Source organism: Xyrauchen texanus, chromosome 22, assembly GCF_025860055.1.
Source record: "Xyrauchen texanus isolate HMW12.3.18 chromosome 22, RBS_HiC_50CHRs, whole genome shotgun sequence".
NCBI classification, from domain to species: Eukaryota; Metazoa; Chordata; class Actinopteri; order Cypriniformes; family Catostomidae; genus Xyrauchen; species Xyrauchen texanus.
The window spans coordinates 18,151,374-18,174,479 of NC_068297.1; the positions used below are offsets into that span (position 1 = coordinate 18,151,374).

Sequence of the window (23,106 nt, forward strand, 5' to 3'; positions counted from 1 at the left end):
ATATTAATCCTTCCAGCAGGCAAAACATTTACAGTACATGGAGTCCATCCACTGTTAGCTCAAAGTAAAAGCTCAAAGTCTGCAAACCAGCACATTTAGCACATTTATTTATGATCTGAAAATTATGTCAAATGCATTCTAACTGCACATAATCTACTAGAAACCTCTGACATTATACAGCTACAATGCCAGTCTTTAAAATAACTGTAAGGTCCATTGTTGGAATTTTAAGATGTATCTAGTATGTAGTTTTGTTATATATATGTATCTACACTGTAAAAAAAAAACACATCTTTTGAGGCAACTTAAAAAATGTGCTTCATCTGTAGTGATTTAAAAAAGAAATTGTGCAACATGTAAATGAACTGTTTTTATTCATTCCAAAACGGTTGATTAATCTGACTAAATCAACGTGACAAATTAGGCTGCAAAAATGAAAGTAATTCTTATGGGTTGGATCAAGTATAAATAGATCATTGAGGTGTCAATTGCAGGTTACCAATTTTTTCAGTGTATTACGCATCATAAAGTGAAGATCAAAAAGTGGATACCACTGGACAGCTTCTCTAATACAGCCCAGACATTGTTTGTAGGATCATGATGTTCTAGAATGTTCTCTGGGATTTGGCTGGCTGTTTTGTTAAGTGTTAAAGGCCTCTGAGAATAGAGCTCTAAAGTCAGCAGCATAAGCAACTCGCATAGAATTTTTGGAATTCACAGAGGCAGAAAGAGAAAGAAGGAAAGAGCGAGCGTACTGTACAAAGCACTGCAGTGATCCCATGACTGGTTTAATAACAATAGTGTGACAGAGTCTAACTACTTCCTACCACTAAAGGCTGATTTATACTTCTGAGCCAAACCTAAGGCATAGGCTATCTAGGGATAAATGTTCTGGAAACATAACACTTCTAATTTGTCAGCAAATTAAAAAGCACCTGGTAAGAGTTGGTTATATTGCCTATATGCATTGTAAAGTCTTTAAAACAACAACCATTTTGTGTTACTCAAACAAGTACTTATATTTATTATATATATAAAGTATTTATTTATTTATCCCCATTTCTCCACAATTTGGAATGCCCAATTCCCACTACTTAGGTGTTACTCACATCAGTCTGGGTGGCGGAGGATAAGTCTCAGTTGATTCTGCTTCTGAGACAGTCAATCTGCGCATTTTATAATGTGGCTTGTTGTGCATGACACCGCGGAGACTCCCAGCATGTGGAGGCTTATGCTACACTCTGTGATCCACACACAACTTCCCACGCATCACATTAAGAGCGAGAATCACTAATCACGACCAAGAGGAGGTTTGACCATGGGACAATTTGGTTGCTTAGGAGACCTGGCAGGAGTCACTCAGCACACCCTGGATTCGAACTTGCGACTCCAGTGGTGGTAGTCAGCGTCAATACTCGCTGAGCTACCCAGGCCACCCGGGCAAGTCTTTTTCAACATGAAATAATGAAAGCATGCCAAAATATTTATGTATTATTAGTTAAGCGACTCAAGAGCAACCATACATGCAACATGTATAATAAACAAAATATACCTAAATGTCAACATGTTCACATACTTTGAACTTTGAAAATACCAGAAATTACATTGCTTTTGTTTATTTATGAAACATATAGTTGGCATTTTGGCTGTGTTCTCACAGAACAACGCAGACACACCATTGCAGAACTATAAATGCAAACCAATACTTTGGTCACTACACGGAGCCTATGCCAAAGGTTTGATGCAGTAGTATAAATCAGCCTCAATTAATTATCCCTGAAAAATTCTTAATATCAGATTAGAAGTGTATCATACCATTAATACACACATACTGTAGTCAAATACATAGATACTTATTCAAGTTAATAAATCATTTAATGGCTCAAGTAATTTTTATTTGTATAGCACAAGCTTTACAGAAAACTATGATGTAAGAGAAGATGATGCTGTAATGTCTGTCATGTCTTAAAGTACTCGTTGTGTGGTTTAAAAGAAGAACATAATTGAAAATCATGCCTTAAAAATTATTGTCTTCAGGCCCCCAGTGAGCAAGACAAAAGTGACTGTGGCAAGGAAAACAAAACTCCATAAGATATTAGTTTATGGAGAAACAGCCTAGAACCAGGCTCAGCTGGGGGAGCCAGTTCCCCTCTGGCTTGGCCAATCCAAATTTCACACATGCACACAAACTTTATGCTTATGGGGAACATTAATTTATACTGTTTATAATATAAACTAACTATTATTAGACCAACTCTAACACTAGACTAAGCTTTTAGGCATTTTTACTCACACACACACACACACACACACACACACACACACACACACACACACACACACACACACACACACACACACACACACACACACACACACACACACACACACACACAGTACTCTAAGAGTCCTACCAAAGCACAGAGTTTTTCCACAGCTTCCAGTATGAGCTCCTGATGTCCGATTTTTTGCACTCCGAGTTTCTCCAGTCTGGCAGAGGAGAGCTGCAGCAGATCAGAGCCAGAGAGCTGCCACTCAGAGAACGAGTACTGCTGTAGAGAAGCATCTAGACCTGACAAACACAAAAAAGGCATTGCAAAATCACTGATCTATAAACATCAATATCTATATTTACTGTATATATTCTGTATACTGTAATCAGCCTGATCTTACATAAAATTCGGCAAGTGTGTGCCGATTTTGCTTTAGCCGAAACACAAATCTAACCCTCAACATATACTGATTTTGGATAAAGAATAATCGGCACACACTTGCTGAATTTTGTATGAGATCAGGCTGAACCAATAGTAGAGACAAAATGCAATGTTAGGGATAAAAATGCAACCTCCTTATCACACTTATGATTGTTTATACAAACGTGATTAATTCCTTGTTTGAATGGGGATTAAACTGAGGTTTCCCATGCAGCTGACGCAACGTGCTAACAGTCGAGCCATGAAGAAAAGTAATTGTTGTTGAGCCATTCCATATATGTCCGATATATGGTCCATATATGGGAGATAGGGCATGTCAGTGAGTCGGCATACTGTTGCCAGTCCTAGGGTACGGGATCTTGGTGAAACAGCATGCCGACTTCCTATGTGATCATGTTGCAGTGTCCACATAGACTACTTATAATAAATATTCTCTTAATATACAAAAGTAACTGTTGTTATAACTAACTTTGATCCGGTAAAAGGAACATAAAATTTCAATAAATCAAATAGTAAAGCCCCTTAAATTGTATGTGGAGCCAAATGGTTAGGCACAAGGACAACAAGCTCGCACAAAGACTGCCGGTTTAATTCTGTCAGCAGATGCTTCAAATAAACGTATTGTTCTGCAAGTTACTTTACAGAAAAAAGGACATTATGTTAAATAGCATTATTGATGAAAATTATAATTATAAATGATCAGGGAACAGTAAATTAAAAACAAAACAAAAAAATAGCCCAACGTAAAAGGTATTTTAGGAGAATAGAATAAAACATACTAAAAGTGCACTCAGTAATTTGCTCCTCAATAAAAAGGTTTTACTCCTTAAGAAATTAATTGTAATTTTGAAACATATGTATAAAATCATGAGTGCTTGCATGAGATGAGGACTCTAGTCATATCAATGACCATATAAAAATGGTTTTATTCTACATGGAGAGGGTCCGCTCATGGGGTCTGCCATGTTAAGATCACATGACCAGCCGAATACTACTTGATTAATCTCAGTAGCTACCTGTTACTGGACAGTTTCACTCTTGGATTAAATGAATCATGGCTGACTGTGAATAGTGAATTTCTACAATAGCATCAGTATCTGAAAACTATTGTATTTGAATGATGTTGCAAACACAATACTAGTGATCAGTGTAAGTTCAAGAAGACTTGCATACAAATTTTCTGAGTGCACCTTTAAAGAGGAATATTTTGTTATGCAGTGAGTAAGAGAACGTTGACTACAATTTATGAATGAAAGGAAACACACATAAATATCTTACATCCGTTATAATGGAAGGAAATGAATGGTGCAGCATGAAAGTGTCCAGCAATTCAAACACACGCCAGCTGTCTATTTACATGACAAAACTTTGGAATTTTTGCTTATTTTTGACATGTATTTTGATGCTAATTTTGTAATGATTAATGTGAACATCTAGTTGAAGGATGCTGGTGCTAAATGGAATCTTCTTCTCTGTGTATATTGCTGTGTAAATTCCTGTGTGCTCATAAACACAAACAGGCAGGCTGAAATAGATCAGCAAATGTTTGGGGTTTAAGTTTATTTCTCTGAGCTGGTGAAACCCAAGGATTTTGTGCCCTGAAGGAAATTCCTTTGAGTTAGGGTTTTACACAACATCACCAGTGCCAAAAGATCTGAGGCTCATAACCATCTGAACCTATTTTATAGATTTACAACACATGCACTGTATTATCTAGTATCATGAAACTGGTATATTGAAAACTCATAACAGAATAATGTTTAATTAAGTGTAAGCCAATAGCAAGCAGTAAAAAGATTTAGATAGCTATATGTAAAAAGAGGCAGTTTGGCTGTATTATCCTAATAGAGAGTTTTGAACTGGGATTTGAATGATTTAACAAGATGCAAGCTGATATATTTACTAGTTAATTAAAAAATGCTTTATGTTTCTATCATAGTCTAATTGATTAAGGGCTTCAAAAAAGAAATGCATTCACTTAAAATGTACATTCATGTATAATTGTAGCCCCGTTTCATAAATGGCATTCATTCTAATACTTTAAGTATTAGTTAATGCTTGTATTTTCCTGTATATCAAAGGCTTAACATTTAATTCATTGTTCCTTTGAAGGCCAGGAAACAACTGAAACTATGTTTAGATCTGTTTGCAAAACTCCTCTTAAGAAAAAAGCAAGGAGATTTGATATTATGCAAGAAGTGTGGAATTCCCTGATCAACCTGCTGTGAGAAACAATCAGTGATTCACAACTAGTGTGAAACCAGTTGAAAACAAGTTATTTGAAGTTATGAGCTTTAGATATTGAACGAAAAAATTTAGGGGCGGAGCTCTACACTATGTCATACTTGATAGTATCAAGCCATATCTAAGACCATAAGATAATAAAAATAAAAAGTAAAAATACAATTATGTTATCTAGGCTGATTACGAATGTGGCAGATGAGGGAAAAGAATAGTAACACTGCATTGCTCTCATATAATTACATTATTCACTTTGTTATAAACATGACATTACTAATGAATTACTATGTTAATAACAGTAAAAACGAGTACTGTACTCGCATAGAGAATGACAGCAGATTTCATCACTTTGTGTACGAGGAAACGAGAAGACGCACGGTGGATCTACACGACGTCTGTTTGTGAAGTATTTTCGCTCGTGTGTTCGCCAGTTGAGATTTAGTTACGAACAAGCGCATATCAAAAAACAAACGCGCTTCCTTGTACCACTTCACACCTTGTCCTCCATAGGGATTTTTGTTGTTCCTGTTTTACTCGTTCATATATCTTTGCCTACTGATAGAAAGTTACCTGTCGGTCGCTAACGGCACATAAACAAACAAACAAACACACGCGCTGTTACCTTTAAGCCACTCGCTAACACTCTCGGTGCTCCAAGACGTTACGGACTCCATGATCTTGGGAGCAAGGGTTGATTCAAATCCCTGAAGTGTCCTGAACTTGATCAAAAGAAAGAAAAGTTCATCCTGTGGCTGGCACACCTTCCCTCAGGTAGAGGCTGTGCCGTCAGCCAATGGAGTGTGGAGATGCTGTCAGGCCGTGATTCTGGCCTACATACTGCACCTTTCTAGGTTTGCAGGGAGGGGTGGTTGAAACCGTTTTATTTAACCATTATCAAATCCGTTTTCTTGGGTTTCCTGACTCCCTCCCAGCATATTTTTTTTGCTACCTGAAGGATCTATTTCTATATCTGGCCCATAAATTGACTTTCGTTTGTGTAGGATAATTTGTTAGGTACATTTAGTCAGATTTTTTTTTTATTTTTGTGCAATAACAACGTTTTTCCTGGGCCGTTCAAAACTAAAAGGTTTTTGTATCCGTCTGCACATTCTAGGTAAAAACATGCACTAGCCTACACGGGTATGGAAAGCCATAAGGGTCAAAATTCACTTGTTTTGTATCGCCGTATTAAGTTTTGAAGCGCCGTTAAATTAAGCTTGTTATTTTAGCACCTCACATAACTTAATTAGCCCATTTATTTGCTCATGCACATAACTCCTCTGCTGTCACGTTTGAGGGATCTACAGCAAGTCAGAGGATTCAAATCATTAACAGCAATGAGAACCTTTGCTTCACATTGCAAATGCACATTAAATGACTGTAGCCGACTTTTGGCTAAGTAAGCTGGATATTCGCTAACCAAGACCCTATTTACAAACGAATCGGTTACCTAACGTAACCTCGGTTCTCTCTAGACGAGGGAACGAGTATTGCGTAAGCTAGCTTACGCTACGGGAAAGATTAATCTTTTCTGAGATATTGAAGCCAAAAAATGATCCTTAATTTTGTATCATTTGTCAACGCAGTGCAGCAACTGCAGACCTCGTGGCGCGAGCACGGCCGGCTACGCAATACTCGTTCCCTCGTCTAGAGAGAACCGAGGTTACGCTAGGTAACCGATTCGTTCTCTTACGAGAGGTTCTCTCGTATTGTGTAAGCTAGCTTACGCTACGGGAACCCATTGTCAACGCCGTGTGTGCCAAGCATCCACTGCATGAGCCCCGGGGGTGGGGGGACCCGGGGGAGCCCTTGTGAGTGGGGAAATAATATTTGGCCGGCAAGAGTGCGGGCCAGTGTGTGTGTAATACATAAGCACATTGTGGGAAGGGAACGACAGAGCGGCGGTGCCGGTCTGTGTGGAATGAGTCCCATAAGTGCAGCTCACCAGGGGAGCTGTAGCGTATTAAACCCCTAGTAGTTTTGCCTGCAGGGCGGGCACATCCAGATTGTAAAATCTGACAAAGGTGGAGGGGGAAGCCCAGCCCGCTGCCACACATATGTCGTGAATGGAAATCCCGCTGGACCATGCTCACGATGAGGCCATGCCTCTAGTGGAGTGAGCCCTAATGCCCAACGGGCATGGCAGGTCTTTTGACGCAGTATGCGGCAGCAATAGCGTCCACTATCCATCTAGACAGTGTCTGTTTCGAGGCGGCGAGACCTTTGGTGCGCCCTCGAATGAAACGAAAAGCTGCTCAGAGCGCCTGAAAGAGGCGGAGCGCGCAGTATACAATCTCAGTGCTCTGACTGGGCAAAGGAGATTGGCGTCGCGTTCACTATCGGATGCTGGCAGCGCCGATAGGGAAATGACTTGTGCTCTGAAAGGAGTACCGATCACCTTGGGAACATAGCCGTGTCTAGGCTTTAAAATGACCTTGGAGTCACTTGGTCCAAACTCAAGACACGCAGCGCTGACAGACAGCGCGTGAAGGTCTCCCACACGTTTGACTGATGACAGGGCAGTCAGAAAAACGGTTTTAAGTGAAAGGTATTTCAAATCCACGGATTGAAAAGGGGGGGCTTTCATAGTTTCGAGAACTATAGAAAGATCCCAGATAGGAACCGATGGGGGGCGCGGGGGGTTCATCCTTCTAGCTCCCCTGAGGAAGTGGATGACCAGCTCGTTTTTTCCCAGTGACTGGCTGTGCAGGGGTTCAGCGAATGCCGCGACGGCCGCCACATACACTTTGAGCGTGGATGGGGATCTGCCTTTATCCAGCAGCTCTTTGTAAAAACACGAGCAGCGACGACACCCCACATGTCCGTGAGTCCAGGTCTCTGTCGGTGCACCATTTTGAAAACACAGACCATTTTGACGCATAGAGTCTTCTTGTGGAAGGGGCTCTAGCGTGTATGATGGTGTTTATTACCCCTTCTGGCAGAGCGACGGGTAGTCGTTGATCACCCACGCTGCAGCCCAGCGCTCTGGGTGGGGATGCCAGATCGTGCCGCGAGCTTGAGAGAGGAGATCTGCTCTCACTGGGATGGGCCACGGCGCTGTCAGTGACAGGTGCGTAAGCTCCGGGAACCATGTCTGATTCTCCCAACGCGGGGCTATGAGGAGCACCGAGTGACGCTGCTTCCTGATCCTCTGCATTACCTGTGGCAATAGCGAGACGGGAGGGAAGGCGTAAGCGGGCGGTTGGGCCAGTCCTGGGCCAGCTGCGTCCTCGCTCGAGAAAAATATTGGGCAGTGAGAGTTCTCTTCTGACGCAAAGAGGTCTATCTCTGCTCTGCTGAATATGCACCATAACTTCTGGACTGTTTGAGCATGCAGGGACCATTCCCCTGGGGGAATATAGTCTCTGGACAGTCTGTCTGGGCCGTCGTTCAGGTGGCCTGGCACGTGCGTCGCCCTCAGCGAGCGCAGGTGGCACTGGGACCAACTCAGTATGCGTTTCGTCAGATGGAAGAGGTTCCTGGATCTGACACCGCCCTGACGGTTTAGGTAGGATACCACAGATCTGTCATTGCAACGGAGTCTAGTTCTATTCCAAGGAAGGAAATTGCCTGACTGGGCTGTAGTGAGCTCTTGGTCCAATTGACTGCAAGACCCAAACTGTTCAGATGGCTGAGGAGAACTGTTCTGTGAGACAGAAGCTCCGTATGTGACTGTGCCATAATCAGCCAGTCGTCCAAATAGTTCAGAATTCGCAAGCCCTGACTCCGCGAGGGGTGCGAAGCCGCATCCATGCACTTCATGAAAGTACGGGTGCTAAAGACAGGCCGAACGGAAGGACGGTGTATTGATAAACCTGGCCGTCGGCGGCTAATCTCAAGAATGGCCTGTGACGGGATTTATCTGAATCTGAAAATAGGCATCTTTCAGATCGAGAGAGATAAACCAGTCCCCTGGCGCGTATGCGCGAGGAGTTTCCTGATTGTAAGCATTTTGAACGGTCTTTTTGCAAGCACCTTGTTCAAAACCCTGAGATCTAATATTGGTCTGAGGCCGCCGTCTTTCTTGGGAACAAGAAAATAACGGCTGTAAAACCCCGACTCGCTCAGCTAAGGCTGCACTTTCTCTATGGCCCTTTTGCACAGAAGGTTTGCTATTTCTGAACGAAGCATGCAGGCTGCTTCCGTGTTCACAATAGTTTCGAGCCACGCTCTGAAGCGGGAGGGCGGCAATCGAACTGTAGCAAATAGCCCTGTTTTATTGTGCTTAACACCCATTTGGATATCCTGGGATAGCTTCCCACACTTTGAAGCGTAACGCTAGAGGGTGAATGGCCAAATCGCTCTGATTGCCGCACACAGCCGCTGAACAGAATGTGTGAGCGCGCTTACTGTGCTTATGCATGACTGCTCGCAGACAGCAGGGACAGGCTGTTCTGTGAGTGACTTCCGATTGAGGTGAATGGGGAAAGAGTCACATCTGTTAAGTGATGCGCGAGCATAGTCACGGGCACGGGACTTACATACAGAGAAGTGTTTGCTGGCCGTGACAGAGCGGGCAGAGAATGGGCGCCGCGACGTATTCGCGTGAGCCGCTTATTGACTCTAACACTCGAGCGGGCTGTGTCCGCTTTATGTGAGTGGGCTCTGATCGGGACACGGGAAGTGTAATGCTTGTGTGTAGAGGTGAACACTGGATTGTGGGCACATTTGCTACACAAGGCTGGTCGTGTGACAGAGCGGCCAGAGAAGGGCGCGCGACGGATTCGGTGGGCGCTTATTGACTCTAACACTCAAGCGGGCTGTGTCCGCTTTATGTGAGTGGGCTCTGATAGGAACACGGAAGTGTAATGCTTGTGTGTAGGGGTGAACACTGGATTGTGGGCACATTTTCTACACATAAGGCATGTTTGCTCTTTACAAGATTTCTTTGGGTCGCTGTGAAAACGGCGTTTGAGTGCAGGCAAGCGGGCAGTATCACCGGCTTGTTGGCTGCTGAATCCACCACTGCAGTAGCCTGAGAGAAGGGGACTGACAGAGGGCAAAGCTTTGACGGCTGTCCGGCTGCGGCGGGACTGAGCCGTCGTTTTCTCAACAAAGCTAGGAGGACTTCGGTTGCTCAGGTTTCAACGCAATCTTAGGCCGAGGCCCGCGGGGGGGGGGGCGGCGGTCTGCGGCGGCTGTCTGAGCGCGACCTAGGGCGGCCGCCCTGTTGACGCTGAACAGTCTGGCTTTGCTGAGCTGGGCGCTGTGAAGAGGCTCGTGCAGGAGGCTGGTCACGTGGGCGGCCTGCAGAGGAGCTAGCGCGACGAGGCAGGAAGAGATTCATGGCTTGGGTGGCTTTCTGGACTTCCGTGAAACGGTCAACAATGCCACTCACCGCGGAACCGAAGAGACCGGACGGAGAGAGTGGCGCGTTGTCCGTCGCGCTCCTTAGATCTGAAACAGCCTCTGGGTGTCCGCCTTTCTCATCCCATTCTCGAAGGAGGTCCGCTTGGAGGATCTGTAAGACGGCCATTGAATGCAGAGCAGATGCGGCTTGGCGGGCGGCGGCATAGGCGCCGCCAACACAGGCGGAAGTAGTTCTGCAGGCCTAGACGGGAGCACCGGTTTAGACCGCCATCTCGCGGAGGGCGGGCAAAGGTGTGCTGCTACCGAATCCTCTGGATTCCTGGGCCGAGGAGGAGGCTTGGGAGCCTGACCACTCCTCGCTGTCCGAGCCATGATGGAACAGCAACCCTTATCCTCCGCCTCGTCATCCCAGATGGCAGCAGTGCGGCCGCCGGCGGCAACTGCGCGTCCCGGGGGCGGGAGGGTGAAAGCGAGACTCGAGGGAGAGGCTCCGGCGAGGCAGTCGCTTCTAACACCGGTTCCGCAGCCTTTGGGAGCGGCGCTCTTATTGCACGGCGAAACGAAAGCGCGCGGCGGCTTCGGTTTTGCATGCTTCGAGTCGAGCCCGCAGGGTCGACATCGGAAGCTCCTCGCAGAGGTCGCATCCGCCGTCAGCAAGGGCGAGCTCTGCATGTTCCCGTCCCAGGCAGAGAGCGCAGATGAGGTGGTGGTCTCCGGTGCTGAGAGGAGCGCGGCATGAGCCGCAGGAAGTGTGAGGCATCTTTAAAAAGATGCTCGATACTCTTTTTGTGAAGTTCGCTGAGGAACTTAGCTTGCTCTAAAAAAGGATACGTCGCCGGATGGCGTAGCTCGCAGGATGGCTGAAGGTGGCGAAGACGGCCGGCTTCTTCGAGCACTGTCCAAGCTTGCTAGATGCCCCTCGAACGGCGACGCGGCTTCCAGTTCAGAGATGCGAAGAGCTTCGCTGAAGAGATGAAAATCAGGGTTCCAGCCTACGAACTACGCTTATATGCACTCTAGCCATGCCCATTTTGGCGGGCTTCGATGCAGTAAGCGTGCGGACACCTCTCATTGGATGCGAGTTCGCCCAAGTTCGTCTATAGGCTGCAGCAGTTGCCGCAGAGCAACCAATGAGCTCGCTAGCTAGCCCGCACAAGGTCTGCAGTTGCTGCACTACATTGACAAATGATACAAAATTAAGGATAATTTTTTGGCTTCAATATCTCAGAAAAGATTAATCTTTCCCGTAGCGTAAGCTAGCTTACGCAATACGAGAGAACCTCTCGTAAGAGAACTTTAATTCACAAATTGGTATTCACTTACTGCGGTGTGTATTGCTAATATTACAGAAGTATTTATTTACTGTTTACAGACATAATTGCTGTTGGCCAGTTTGCTAACTTTTCTTGTTATTATGCAAATGTCTAATTGCATGAGATATTGTCAAATTCACATTGAAATCTTAGAAAGATTGTTTATTTAAAAGTTTAATCTGCTGCTTTACAGACAGTCCTGGACATCGACCATTGCTGATTTGTAGTGGATACATAGGTTGATGTCTTCTTGTGATTGTTCTGTAACACTATGGCAGATATTCTACAATATATTTTTTCTATATTATCTTTTCTATATTCCTATATTTTCTATAATTATCTGTAGTCAAAATATGTTTAAGACAGTTGTGGTAATATTATATAGTGATATTTCATTGACCACACACTTTAATACATAATTTCGGCATCATGTAAAACTTGTATGATCTGCAGAGGTGTACATGGCTTTATTTGTATTTTGTTCTGGGTGATACAACAGTGGTCTTCGACTTAATACAGTATTAGGGTAAAAGCAGCATCATGCCAAAGCATTCTTTTTTGGTTACTGATGCCATTGTAGTGAAACTGTATTCACAGTCGTATTTAATTCAAATGATTCATTTATTCTGCAACCAAAAGTGTAATTACAACAACAGCGAGTAGTACTCGTCTTGTCGTGTAAATGTCAGCCCCATGAAAATAGAAAAAGCAAATGGGCAATATAACGTAATATAATTGTTGAGAATTCTTACTGACTTGGATGATGTAGTCTGTTTGGGAGGAGCTTGGTCTCCACAGCTGCAGTGAATAATTGATTAGCTACCTATGTTTGGTGTGTGTACCTGTTACGATCCCTGTGTTCTCTAGTCACGTTCATGTCACGTTTCCATGTGATCCGTCCCGTGTTTTCTGTTTCACTCTCGCCAGTCACGTTCCATGTCACTCTTCCTTGGTATTCGTCCCGTGTTTTCTGTTTCACCGAACACGCTCCCTGTCATGTCTTCCTTGTTGTTTCTTGTGTTTCACTGTCTCTGTTAGAACTACACTTCCCTTCGTCCTCACTCCTCATCACCGCTGTCACAGCGTTATTGTCCGCACCTGTCGTCTATTTTATTATCACCTGTCTTCGTTAATCTGTCATTGGTTTTGTTTGCTCATTGGTTCCTTTGTTCTCTGTCTGTGTATTTAAGCCCTGTCTGTTTGTGCTGTGGTTGTCGTTCGTTAATGTTAGTATCACGTTTCCGTGTATCAGTTCCGATGTCTGCTTAAACGCCTTCTGTCCGTGTTTCCTGTCAGTCTGTCAACCCGTTCATGGTTACCCTGTCGTCCGTCCAAGGTTCCCCTGCTGTTCTCGCGTTCCTGCCTGTTTTCTCATCGTGGACTTTCCTTTGCTTTTGCTTTGTATATTGTTATTTGAGATTGTGTTTGTTTAGGTTTAACTTTTACTGAATCATTTGCGGCATTTCAGTGTTCTTAATTTGTGGAACTGTTAAAGTTGAACTATTTGATTTATAAGATCTGTTATTCATTATATAATGAATCTTCATGATGTTAATTTTAATTTAATTGATGAAGATTATATGTGTTATTGTTTCTTGATTATTGTAGGGGCCATGCAACTCTGGGATTTGATTGCACCACTGCTATTGTCAAATAAATGGAAATTTGATGAGAATGGACTTTATTGTTTTTTTTTTAATGGACACACCATCCTGGTGGCACCTTACCTGAACCAAATCCTTTGAACATATCTTTCAATAATATAAATGACTTTAGGCTGATTAAAAGAATGTCTTAAAGGTGCACTCTCTTGGTCTTGGACATTATACTGACATATCAACCTGTCCACCATCTGGCTTAAGTATATTATATATGTTATATTGCCTATTCGCCTTTTCTATTTTCATGGGGCTGACATAAGATCACACGACCAGCTGAGTACTACTCACTGTTTATTTGTAATTACACTTTTAGTTGCAGAATAAATTAATCATTTGTAATATTTATGACTGTGAATGCAGTTTCTCTACAATGGCATCAGTAACCAAAAAAGAATGCTTTGGCATGATGCTGCTTAAGCTAATACTGTATTAAGTCAAAGACCACTGTTGTATCACCCAGAACAAAATACAAATAAAGCCATGTACACCTCTGCAGATCATACAAGTTTTACATGATGCAGAAATGATGTATTAAAGTGTGTGGTCAATGAAATATCACTATATAATATTACCAAAACTGCCTTAAACATATTTTGACTACAGATAATTATAGAAAATATAGGAATATAGAAAAGATAATTTAGAAAAAATATATATATTGTAGAATATCTGCCATCTGTGTTACAGAACAATCACAAGAAGACATCAACCTATGTATCCACTACAAATCAGCAATGATCGATGTCCAGGACTGTCTGTAGAGCAGCAGATTAAACTTTTAAATAAACAATCTTTCTAAGATTTCAATGTGAATCTGACAATATCTCATGCAATAATACATTTGCATAATAACAAGAAAAGTTGACAAACTGGCCAACAGCAATTATGTCTGTAAACAGTAAATGAATACTTTTGTAATATTAGCAATACACACCGCAGTAAGTGAATACCAATTTGTGAATTAAAGTTACTAAATAGGGTCTTGGTTTGCAAATATCCAGCTTACTTAGCCAAAAGTCGGCTGTAGTCATTTAATGTGCGTTTGCAATGTGAAACAAAGGTTCTCGTTGCCGATTTGAATCCTCTGACTTGCCTTTGATCCATCAAACATGATAGAGGAGTTATGTACAGGAGCAAATTAAAGGATAACTAAACACCTGCTCAGAGTCTGACTCCACCCACTAGAAATATCTGAAAATGCTGGAAAAGTGGGCAGACCCCGGCGGGGATAAAGGGAACGAACCGAGCAGGGGCTGGGGGCACCTGAGACTCGTAGTGACGGATTAATTGACAGCTGCTGTCAGACTCTGTTATTATTATTCCTCACACGGTCGCAAGACGACATGTACATGAAACTGGCGTGGTGAGCTGGAACCTGCTTACGTCAGCTGTCACCGCTTACGTCACGAAGTACCGCAACAGCCAATAGGAAAATTCAACTGCAGTAGCCACCGTTCAACCTGAAGAGGGCAGCACTCAGACGTTTTTACACCATATATTGTAGAATTAAAACACTTTATACACAAATGTCAAAAAAATTACTTGAATCAATGACCAGTACTAATAAAGCCCCATGCTTACAGATCATTAACTAAAAAAAGTTGGTTTAGGGTTTAGTTACCCTTTAATGGGCTAATTAACCCTATAATGCCGTGTGTATCAAATTTGATAAGCAAAGTTTGATGGCTCCTGATTTACTCTCTGTTCAAGCCAAAAAATTATGGTATATAAGTTTCACATGTTTATGGCACCATCTAGTGTTTTTTTGTGGAAAAAAGTGGTTTCAATGTTTATATCGATCTGTTTAAAATGACTCTTAAGACTGCTTATTTTAATAAAGTAAAAGTGACAGTTATGATTATATTGTTAAAATGAATTGTTTTGTATATTATTTTATTGAAAAAGCATGTTGAAATGACATGTATCACATATGATACAACAGGCTTTTGAGGTATCTCTCAATCACAATTCCATTCCATTCATGCCCACCACAAAACAAAATCACAGAGCTTTGAAAATTCTGACATATACTTTTTATAAGATACAGTTAAAGTGTGAATGAATATTTCTGTGTATTTTCATATCTGCAGCCTGCTCAAGTTTTTTTGTATTTTTTGTATTTTTTATTCATATTGTATTTGATGTGCTGAATTGAACATTTCAATCCATATTTATAGACCCAGGAAAGGAAGTAGAGGAAGTCTCAAACATTTGGCATCTCTGATAAGCACAGGGAGTCCTCTGATAATACTCCAAGATTTACCACTGTAGCATGAATGGGCAAAGAAAAACTTAAATAACAATTGTCCTACACAAAACTTCATTGCTGGGCCTCAGGAAGATAGTGACCTTTAAAGACCATTGTATCAAATGTGATACATAAAATAAAATAAATAAATAATAAAATCCAAGAATTTTACGATTTTATTTTTTATAGTTTGTCTAGTGGTACTAAAAACTGTGTAATAATAAAATGTAATCATTTTTAATCATTCTTTCATATGTCAGGCTTTACAGTTATGTGAGGCGCTAAAATAACACTTGTTAACTTAAGGCATAACGGCGTACGGCGTTTATGTAACGCCTAACGCCATAGACATAACACCTTACAGCGTTTAGAAAACTGCGTTTCAAAACTTACTATGGCGATACAAAATAAGTGAATTTTGACCCTTATGGCTTTCCATACACGGGCGTCTTTGACTAGCGCGTCAGATAAAAAAGAACGCCTGGGTTTTGTTAAATGCGTTGTGCTGGATCTTGGTTTTTAAGCGCACTAACGATTTGGCTTGAATATTGGTGGAGCAGCGTGAAGAATTTACATGTTTCCATTTATCATGGTATAAATATGGGGATTGTAGGCTACTTGCTTGTTTTGAAATATACACTTAAAGACAATATATATATATATATATATTCATTTAATAGTTTAAGACATCTTTTAATAACGTTCAATTGTTTATAGCACGTTAGTTACTGTTTGTCTTTCTGACATAAGTGACTGTTTAGTGTAGCCTACAATTGTATAAATATTAGGCTGAAACTTTACTGAAGATGACGTCGAAATGTTACTGAGGTTTAAGCTGAGGAAAGTCTGCCTGCGTGTGAAAGGTTTCCCCCACACCCCTTCCCAAATGTTATAACACAAGCCTAAAATGTCTCACAAATGTCAACAGTTGCATTCAACAAGCCAACTACACTTGGACTGTGTCCCAAACGGAATAAATCTCTCTCCGAAGAGCACTTTTAAGGGAGAGCAGTCATGATGAGTGGCAATCAGAAAGTGAATTCCAAATGACCCTTGTTTTTGAGCCCCACACTATTTAGTCCCCCAAAGCTCTTCGAAGGGAACAGGGCATTGGAATGATCACTTCTGAATGGAACGCACCCCTGGACAACCCCAAAGCGAGGCAACTTTCCCTCTAACGCCGCCTACTGTACGTGTGTGAAATGAGAACTTTGGGATCTCGTTTGTGTGAATGCACATGATTAGAAATGTCTTAAAAAAATCTCCATGCAGTCTTGGCTCAAATGGACTATATAATTTATGCCTCCCATTAAAGCTAGAATGTTGTTAAAATAGTGCATCTCTCTGTTTATATGCGGTAAAATAAGGCTATTGAGAGGATATGGAATAGTTGATAGTGACTGATGAAAAATAAAAGGGCTGCCGCTTCAAAAGCAAAACAAGAGTATGATTTATTTGCATTCTGTTGTTGCGGAAAGCTTTGAGTGGCCTTGTGAAATATATCCTTGAAGCTCTTGAACTGTTTGACAATAGTTTCACTGAGATATGGTGGCATTGTGTGTACTGGGATGACCTGACCTGGAATATAATTCCAAATCCCCTGTTCTCTACATGTTACAAAAAATTAATAATAACAATAATAATAATAGTATGGTAATGGTTGAATAAAATTTTTTAATGAAAGATTTTACATAAAAGATGTTTGAAATTAATATTTATTTAGTATCACATTTGCTCAAAACTGACCATTGGTTAAGTGTATTGGTTCACAGATCTCTATATTTAAGTAGGCCTACAGTGTAAATCTGACAGATTCAGTCCCTGAGTCTGTCATCCTATTTCTCAAGCTCTAGATGGGTGAAAGAAATAGCCAAATACCATTCAGTGTTTTGCATGCCCGAACACATCAGGTTCTACATTTTGACAGTGGTAAATGTACACTGTAAAAAAAGCTGTGGTTGCCAGAATAATTATGTAAAAAATACAGTTAAAATGTAAACCACTTTACAGAACAACCTGTACATTTTAAAGTTTAAAATGGTTGTAAGTTACACACTTGCACTGCAAACAAAAATACAAATTCTGTTAAATTTACAGTAAAAAAGATAAACATAAACGTGTCTACTGAAACTGTAAAACTCTGTTGAAGGTATCTTAATCCCCATAGTAAATACAGAAGGGCACATGATGACATGGAGTTCACCTTTAGTGGCTCTTTCAGGAGCAATGACCAATGAACTTATGGAGCCAGTGCTCAGTATCACTCACACAAACACTAAACACCAACATGGTAACACATATGAGATTTAAATAATGCCGTAAACATGAACTAAACTACATCAAATATAACACAGAACACCCCAGTGTACGTAACTGATATTAAAAATATGATGAAACGTAACTATTCCCATAATGAAATGTAATGGGTCATGCAGGGAATTGTGGGAATGCCCGCTTACTGTATTTTTACTGTAATTTTAACAATAATTTACTGTAAAAAAGTACATGTACTCTCTTGTTCTTTTTACCATTAATTATACATGAAAATCTTACTTTTTACATTTAAATAATTACATTTATACATAATTTTATTGTAAAAACGACTGTATTGTCTTTTAAAATATATTAAAACATTTTACTGTATATTTTACAGTTAATATTTGTTAATCAATTAACATTTTATTTCTGTAGCATTTTTACAGTATTTTACTGTTAAAATTACAGAATTGTTTTACAATGTAAGAAAAGAGAATCCCTTTTTTTCCAGCACTTTTTTTATTATTATTTTATAGAATGTTAGATGGTTTTGCCTAAAGCACAGCTGCACGAGACTTTGTCTGGAGTTAGACGTACAATTTGTTAAAGCCATTCTGGCATTTATTTATTTATTTATTAGGGGATCCTTAGGCTCGAAGTGATCTTATATTTTCTGTCTTCAATCCTTTTCTTCTTTTCCATGTACTGTATCATTAAACAGTACACTCAATTTCCATCCTTCCTTTTGTATGTTGCTCTTGTTTATTGATGTTTGCTTTCATTTAGACGACTTCTAACAGGGCTCTGATCCTATCCGTTTTTTCATAATTAGTGTTTGCTGATTATATTTCTAAAGGTGGCTGCTAAGAAAAAAAAATATTATGAAACTCAAATGGAAATGAATTTACACCTGGAAGTAAGACAGATTTTACTTCAAGTAATGCATATTCACATCAATCTAGCACTCTCTCCCCTCTTCCCTCCCTCACTCTCTGACTCTCTAAAAGAAACTGTGCTATTTCATTTTAATCTACATTAATGTATTCAAATGTGCTGCACAGTCCTTTGCCATTTCTAGTTTTGCATAAGATTTAAAAGCAGCTCTCTTGTGTGTTTTGCATACAATATATGTTTCATGCAAATGGCTCTGAGATGTTTGAGTATATTTGGAGACTTTTCCATCCGTCTCCCAACAAAGGCCTCTTTAGCTTAAAAACATATATGGAATGACATACTGTTTTTGAAAGACATTAGTGTGCAGTATGTATACTTTGCACAGCATGCAAAGTTTTTGTATGCATGATTTATGGCAAATTACAATTTGCCAAATGTGTAGTATACAACTCGAGCACAATGCACTGAATACTGAATCCCACAGTGAAATTTAACTTGACCTTCCATTTGAAGTGGCAAATGAACCAGAAGCATCTCCTTCATGACTCATTATTTGATTGGATTGCCAAACAATTTGATTGCCAAATCCTATCCCTAAACCAAACCCTGAGAAGATTAAAAATGTAATCTTGGTGTAAAAATGCAACCTTCAAATTTTGCTCAGCATTAACTTGTGTGTGTGTGTGTGTGTGTGTGTGTGTGTGTGTGTGTGTGTGTGTGTGTGTGTGTGTGTGTGTGTGTTTGTGTCTCCTTGTGCATACATATTAACACAGGAAAATGTAACTTAATTTGAATTGATGCAAAGATGTCTGATGGGAGATTTTCAGTAACTCGGCAGAATAGGGTCGATGTCAGGTAACTGGAACATGCGGTAGCTACATGTTGAGTTCCTGTGTGATCATGTTGGTCATACTGTAAGCAATATCAGTATACACGTTGTACTGCATACTACATCAATTGTATACTACTAATTACTAATTTATCATTTAGCTGACTTAACAGCTTATTACTGGGACAAACACTCTAGAGCAACCTGAGGATGAGCACATTTGTCAAGTGCACAATAGAGATCATCCCTTGTTTTTAGTTACCGTCTCAGGCCAACCACAGTTTACTTTATACCATCTACTACTTAAAAATGTTCAACACTTTATTTCATATTCTTTCAATGTAATTAATATATGTACTGCCTCTAAACAAGAGATGGACAAATTACATTGTAAGAAATAGTACCAAGGCTTGTCAGCGCCATCTGCATAATGCAAATGTTATGTCATTTAAGAATGAGATAATATACAGTATACAAAGTCAACAGAAAATGTACATAGCGTGCAATACCTGTACACCACACACCGAATTCCATTAAAATTACGTTTTTTAGATAGTGTAAATTTGCTGTTTCAAACACAGTGATTGACCATATGCACACATTATTATAGTTAACGTACATGTTCATGGAATTACAGGACTGGCATTATGCCACTCCATTAAGATTTTCCTGTGGTCCAGTGTTTGTTCAACCCACAACAGCTCTATGGCTGCTGCAGTCTGCTGCATGCCTTGTTTCACACCCACACACACAACCCACAGATTGTCCAACAATTCACATATGAGCATGGGTGTGTGTAATGTTGAGTGGGTGGGAGGCGGGCAGGTCGACATCCTGGGGAATTGTCTGTGTGTGTGTGTGTGTGTGTTACTAAGGAGTCAGGGAGGGGAGCATATTGTTGTAGTTTTTCAAGAAATAATAATATGAGAAAATGGTGAGGGTTTTGCCTGCTTTTTTCATGCGTGTGTAAGGCTGGAGGTGTATAATTGTAGTGTGTCTAAATGTAACGTGCACAGCTGCAGTGTAATGTGTTAAGAATGAGTCATCTTCACATGATCTTTTATGTGATCTAGACAGGGACTCCCTGAGGTCAACGGGGCCGAAATGATGCAGCTCTTTGGCTGGAAATCAGATCATAGCACCAAGCACACATTCTGAGCATCACTGAAATGCTGGATACACACAGCTAGTGGGGTCTGAATGAAACAGTAAAAGGTTTAGATTTTATGTAACAATTATATAAAATATTATATTATTTAACATTTATGTAAAACGTCTATTTTTGCCATATACCACCAAATCCTTGTAAGAAGTGTGCAAAATTTGGCAAGAATGAACATCAAGAACAAGAGTTGTTTTTATAGATTTGCAGCTTTGGAGATTTTTAATGCTAATGCCATTAGATTTATCTCAACAATGCCACCTAAAGGCTGGTGATATATTGATATATCTGGCATTAGTGGGTCTGGAATCTAGATGATTTGAATCGAGTTGCTTGAGATCTTATGGCACTTTGCTTGCTTTCTTATGACACCTGTGGTGGACCTGTTGACATTGTTTATATGTCATTCCTGCCACAGTGCACAGATTGATGTGTTCAGATGTGAAGTTTGTTGTATATGTGAAACTGATATTAATGTGACAGCCTTATGAGTCTGGTTGACTTTTGGCTCATTCCCAGTTTAAAAGAGTCACATTTAGTGATCAGACATTAATCTATTAGCTAATCAATTAAGAAGCTAAAACCACTCTGAAATGCAGCTCAGATGGTACAGATGTAACGGTAGCCAGCTGGTACATGATAGCTGTGCTGTAAGTAAACCTCACGCTCATGGCGTTAAGAGACGCACTAGCCCAGGGGTGATGGCAGGAGCTGTGGCATATAAGCTTCTGCTTTATGCAAATGATTTTATTATTCGTCTCTGACCCTTGCCTCCTTGGAATTATTCAATCCTTTTCTAAGTTCTTGGAATACAGAGTAAATTGGTCTAAATCTGAAGCTTTAGCTCTGACAGCGTACTGTCTGATTTTGTTTTCTTATTATGCATTTGGTCTCAGACATCTGGCTCATTGGTCAGTTCAACCTCAGAGAGCCCCTCCCTGGTTTTGTATTGAACTGGAGGTTCTTGCCCCATTTTGCCATTGCAAAGCCTTTCTATCAAACTAATCAGAGAAGTTAAGTTACATCCCATATCTTGCATTTGCACTCGGTATGGACAAAAGTGTCTAGAGTGTTGAATTCTGACATTTATTTAAATGCTGCCTTGAGCATATGGATGAACCCCAAAATATGTATGAATAAGTCCCTTTTCTGGTGGTCAGAGTGGATTGTGAGGGGGGTTTCTACGCTCAGTGACATATATGAGAGTGGAGTGTTGAGTTCCATTGAAAATCTGGTTCAACATTTTTACAGCTGTGACACCTGCTCTGTACTGTTTTTGGGAGTAACATGCACCCCCCTGAAGCGGCAGATACTCTGGGAGTGGTTATTACTGCATTTGGAAAAGGTCATGAGGCATCAGTGTATTACTCCCTGCTAATTCAGGGTCTGGGGTATGGAGCTTCAACCTCTCTCAAGAGATTATGGGAGAAAGATTTAAACTTGGTATTGGAGGAAAGAGTGTGTGCTAGGATTAAAAAAACGATGAACCCCCTCTATATTGTATAGGCTTGGTCTTAAAGACACACCCACCTGCTGGCAATACAATTAGAGGATGAAGACAGAACCCATGACTTTTGGGGGTGTGTTCAGTTCCAGGAATTTGGGGTGAAAGTCCAGCGTCTTGTATGTGATGTATTGGGCACTCAGCTTTCATTTTGCCCCAGACTCTGTATTTTGGCCGATTGGGTGGTAATTGAATAGGCACATAAAGAGTTGGGTCCTAACTAGCGTCATGATTCTTTGTAAGGGGTTGGAGGTTGGCTGGAGTGCCCTCATTTCATGAGTGGTGCTCAGAGATGGGGAATAAGCAGAAGCTTATGCGCCACAGCTCCCACCATCACCCCTGGGCTAGTGCGCCTCTTAATGCCAGGAGAGTGATGTTTACTTACAGCACAGATATCCCGTAACAGCTGGGTACCATTACATCTGTACCATCTGAGCTGCATTTCAGAGTGGGTTTAGCTTGTTAATTGATTAGCTAATAGATTAATGTCTGTGACTAATCTGTGACTCTTTTAAACTGGGAATGAGCCAACAGTCAACCAGACTTTCGTGTTTTTGACTCGTAAGGCTGTCACATCAACATCAGTTTCACATCTAAAACAAACTTCACATCAATCTGTGCACTGTGGCAGGAATGACATATAAACAATGTCAACAGGTCCACCACAGGTTTCAGAAGAAAGCAAGTAAAGTGCCATAAGCAACTCGATTCAAATCATCTAGATTCCAGACCCACTAATGCCAAATATATCGATATATCACCAGCCTTTAGGTGGCATTGTTGAGCTAAATCTACTGACTAATGGCATTAGTATTAAAAATCTCCAAAGCTGCAAAACTATAAAAACAACTCTTTTTCTTGATGTTCATTCTTACCATTTCTGCAAACTTCTTACAAGGATTAGGTGGTATATGGCAAAAATAGATGTTGTTCATAAATGCTATTTGATATAATATTTTATATAATTGTTATAT

General features: G+C 40.8%; 1 protein-coding gene across 2 annotated transcripts in view; it reads right to left on the bottom strand.

Moving 5' to 3' along the window:
• LOC127662726 (connector enhancer of kinase suppressor of ras 1-like) overlaps window positions 1-13,095 on the bottom strand; it is a 51,788-nt gene extending 38,693 nt beyond the window's left edge. The window contains exons 1-2 of one of the 2 annotated variants that reach the window (XM_052154019.1): window positions 12,421-13,095; window positions 2,415-2,572 (exon numbers count right to left, since the gene is read on the bottom strand). Coding sequence is in view for 1 of the 2 variants with exons in the window: in XM_052154018.1 (XP_052009978.1) it covers window positions 2,415-2,572; window positions 5,578-5,629 (210 nt within the window). In the remaining variant the exon portion in view is untranslated. Of the gene's footprint in view, window positions 1-2,414; window positions 2,573-5,577; window positions 5,779-12,420 lie in introns of those variants that run through there. The other variant, XM_052154018.1, reaches the window with a different exon arrangement.
• Window positions 13,096-23,106: the final 10,011 nt, after the last annotated feature.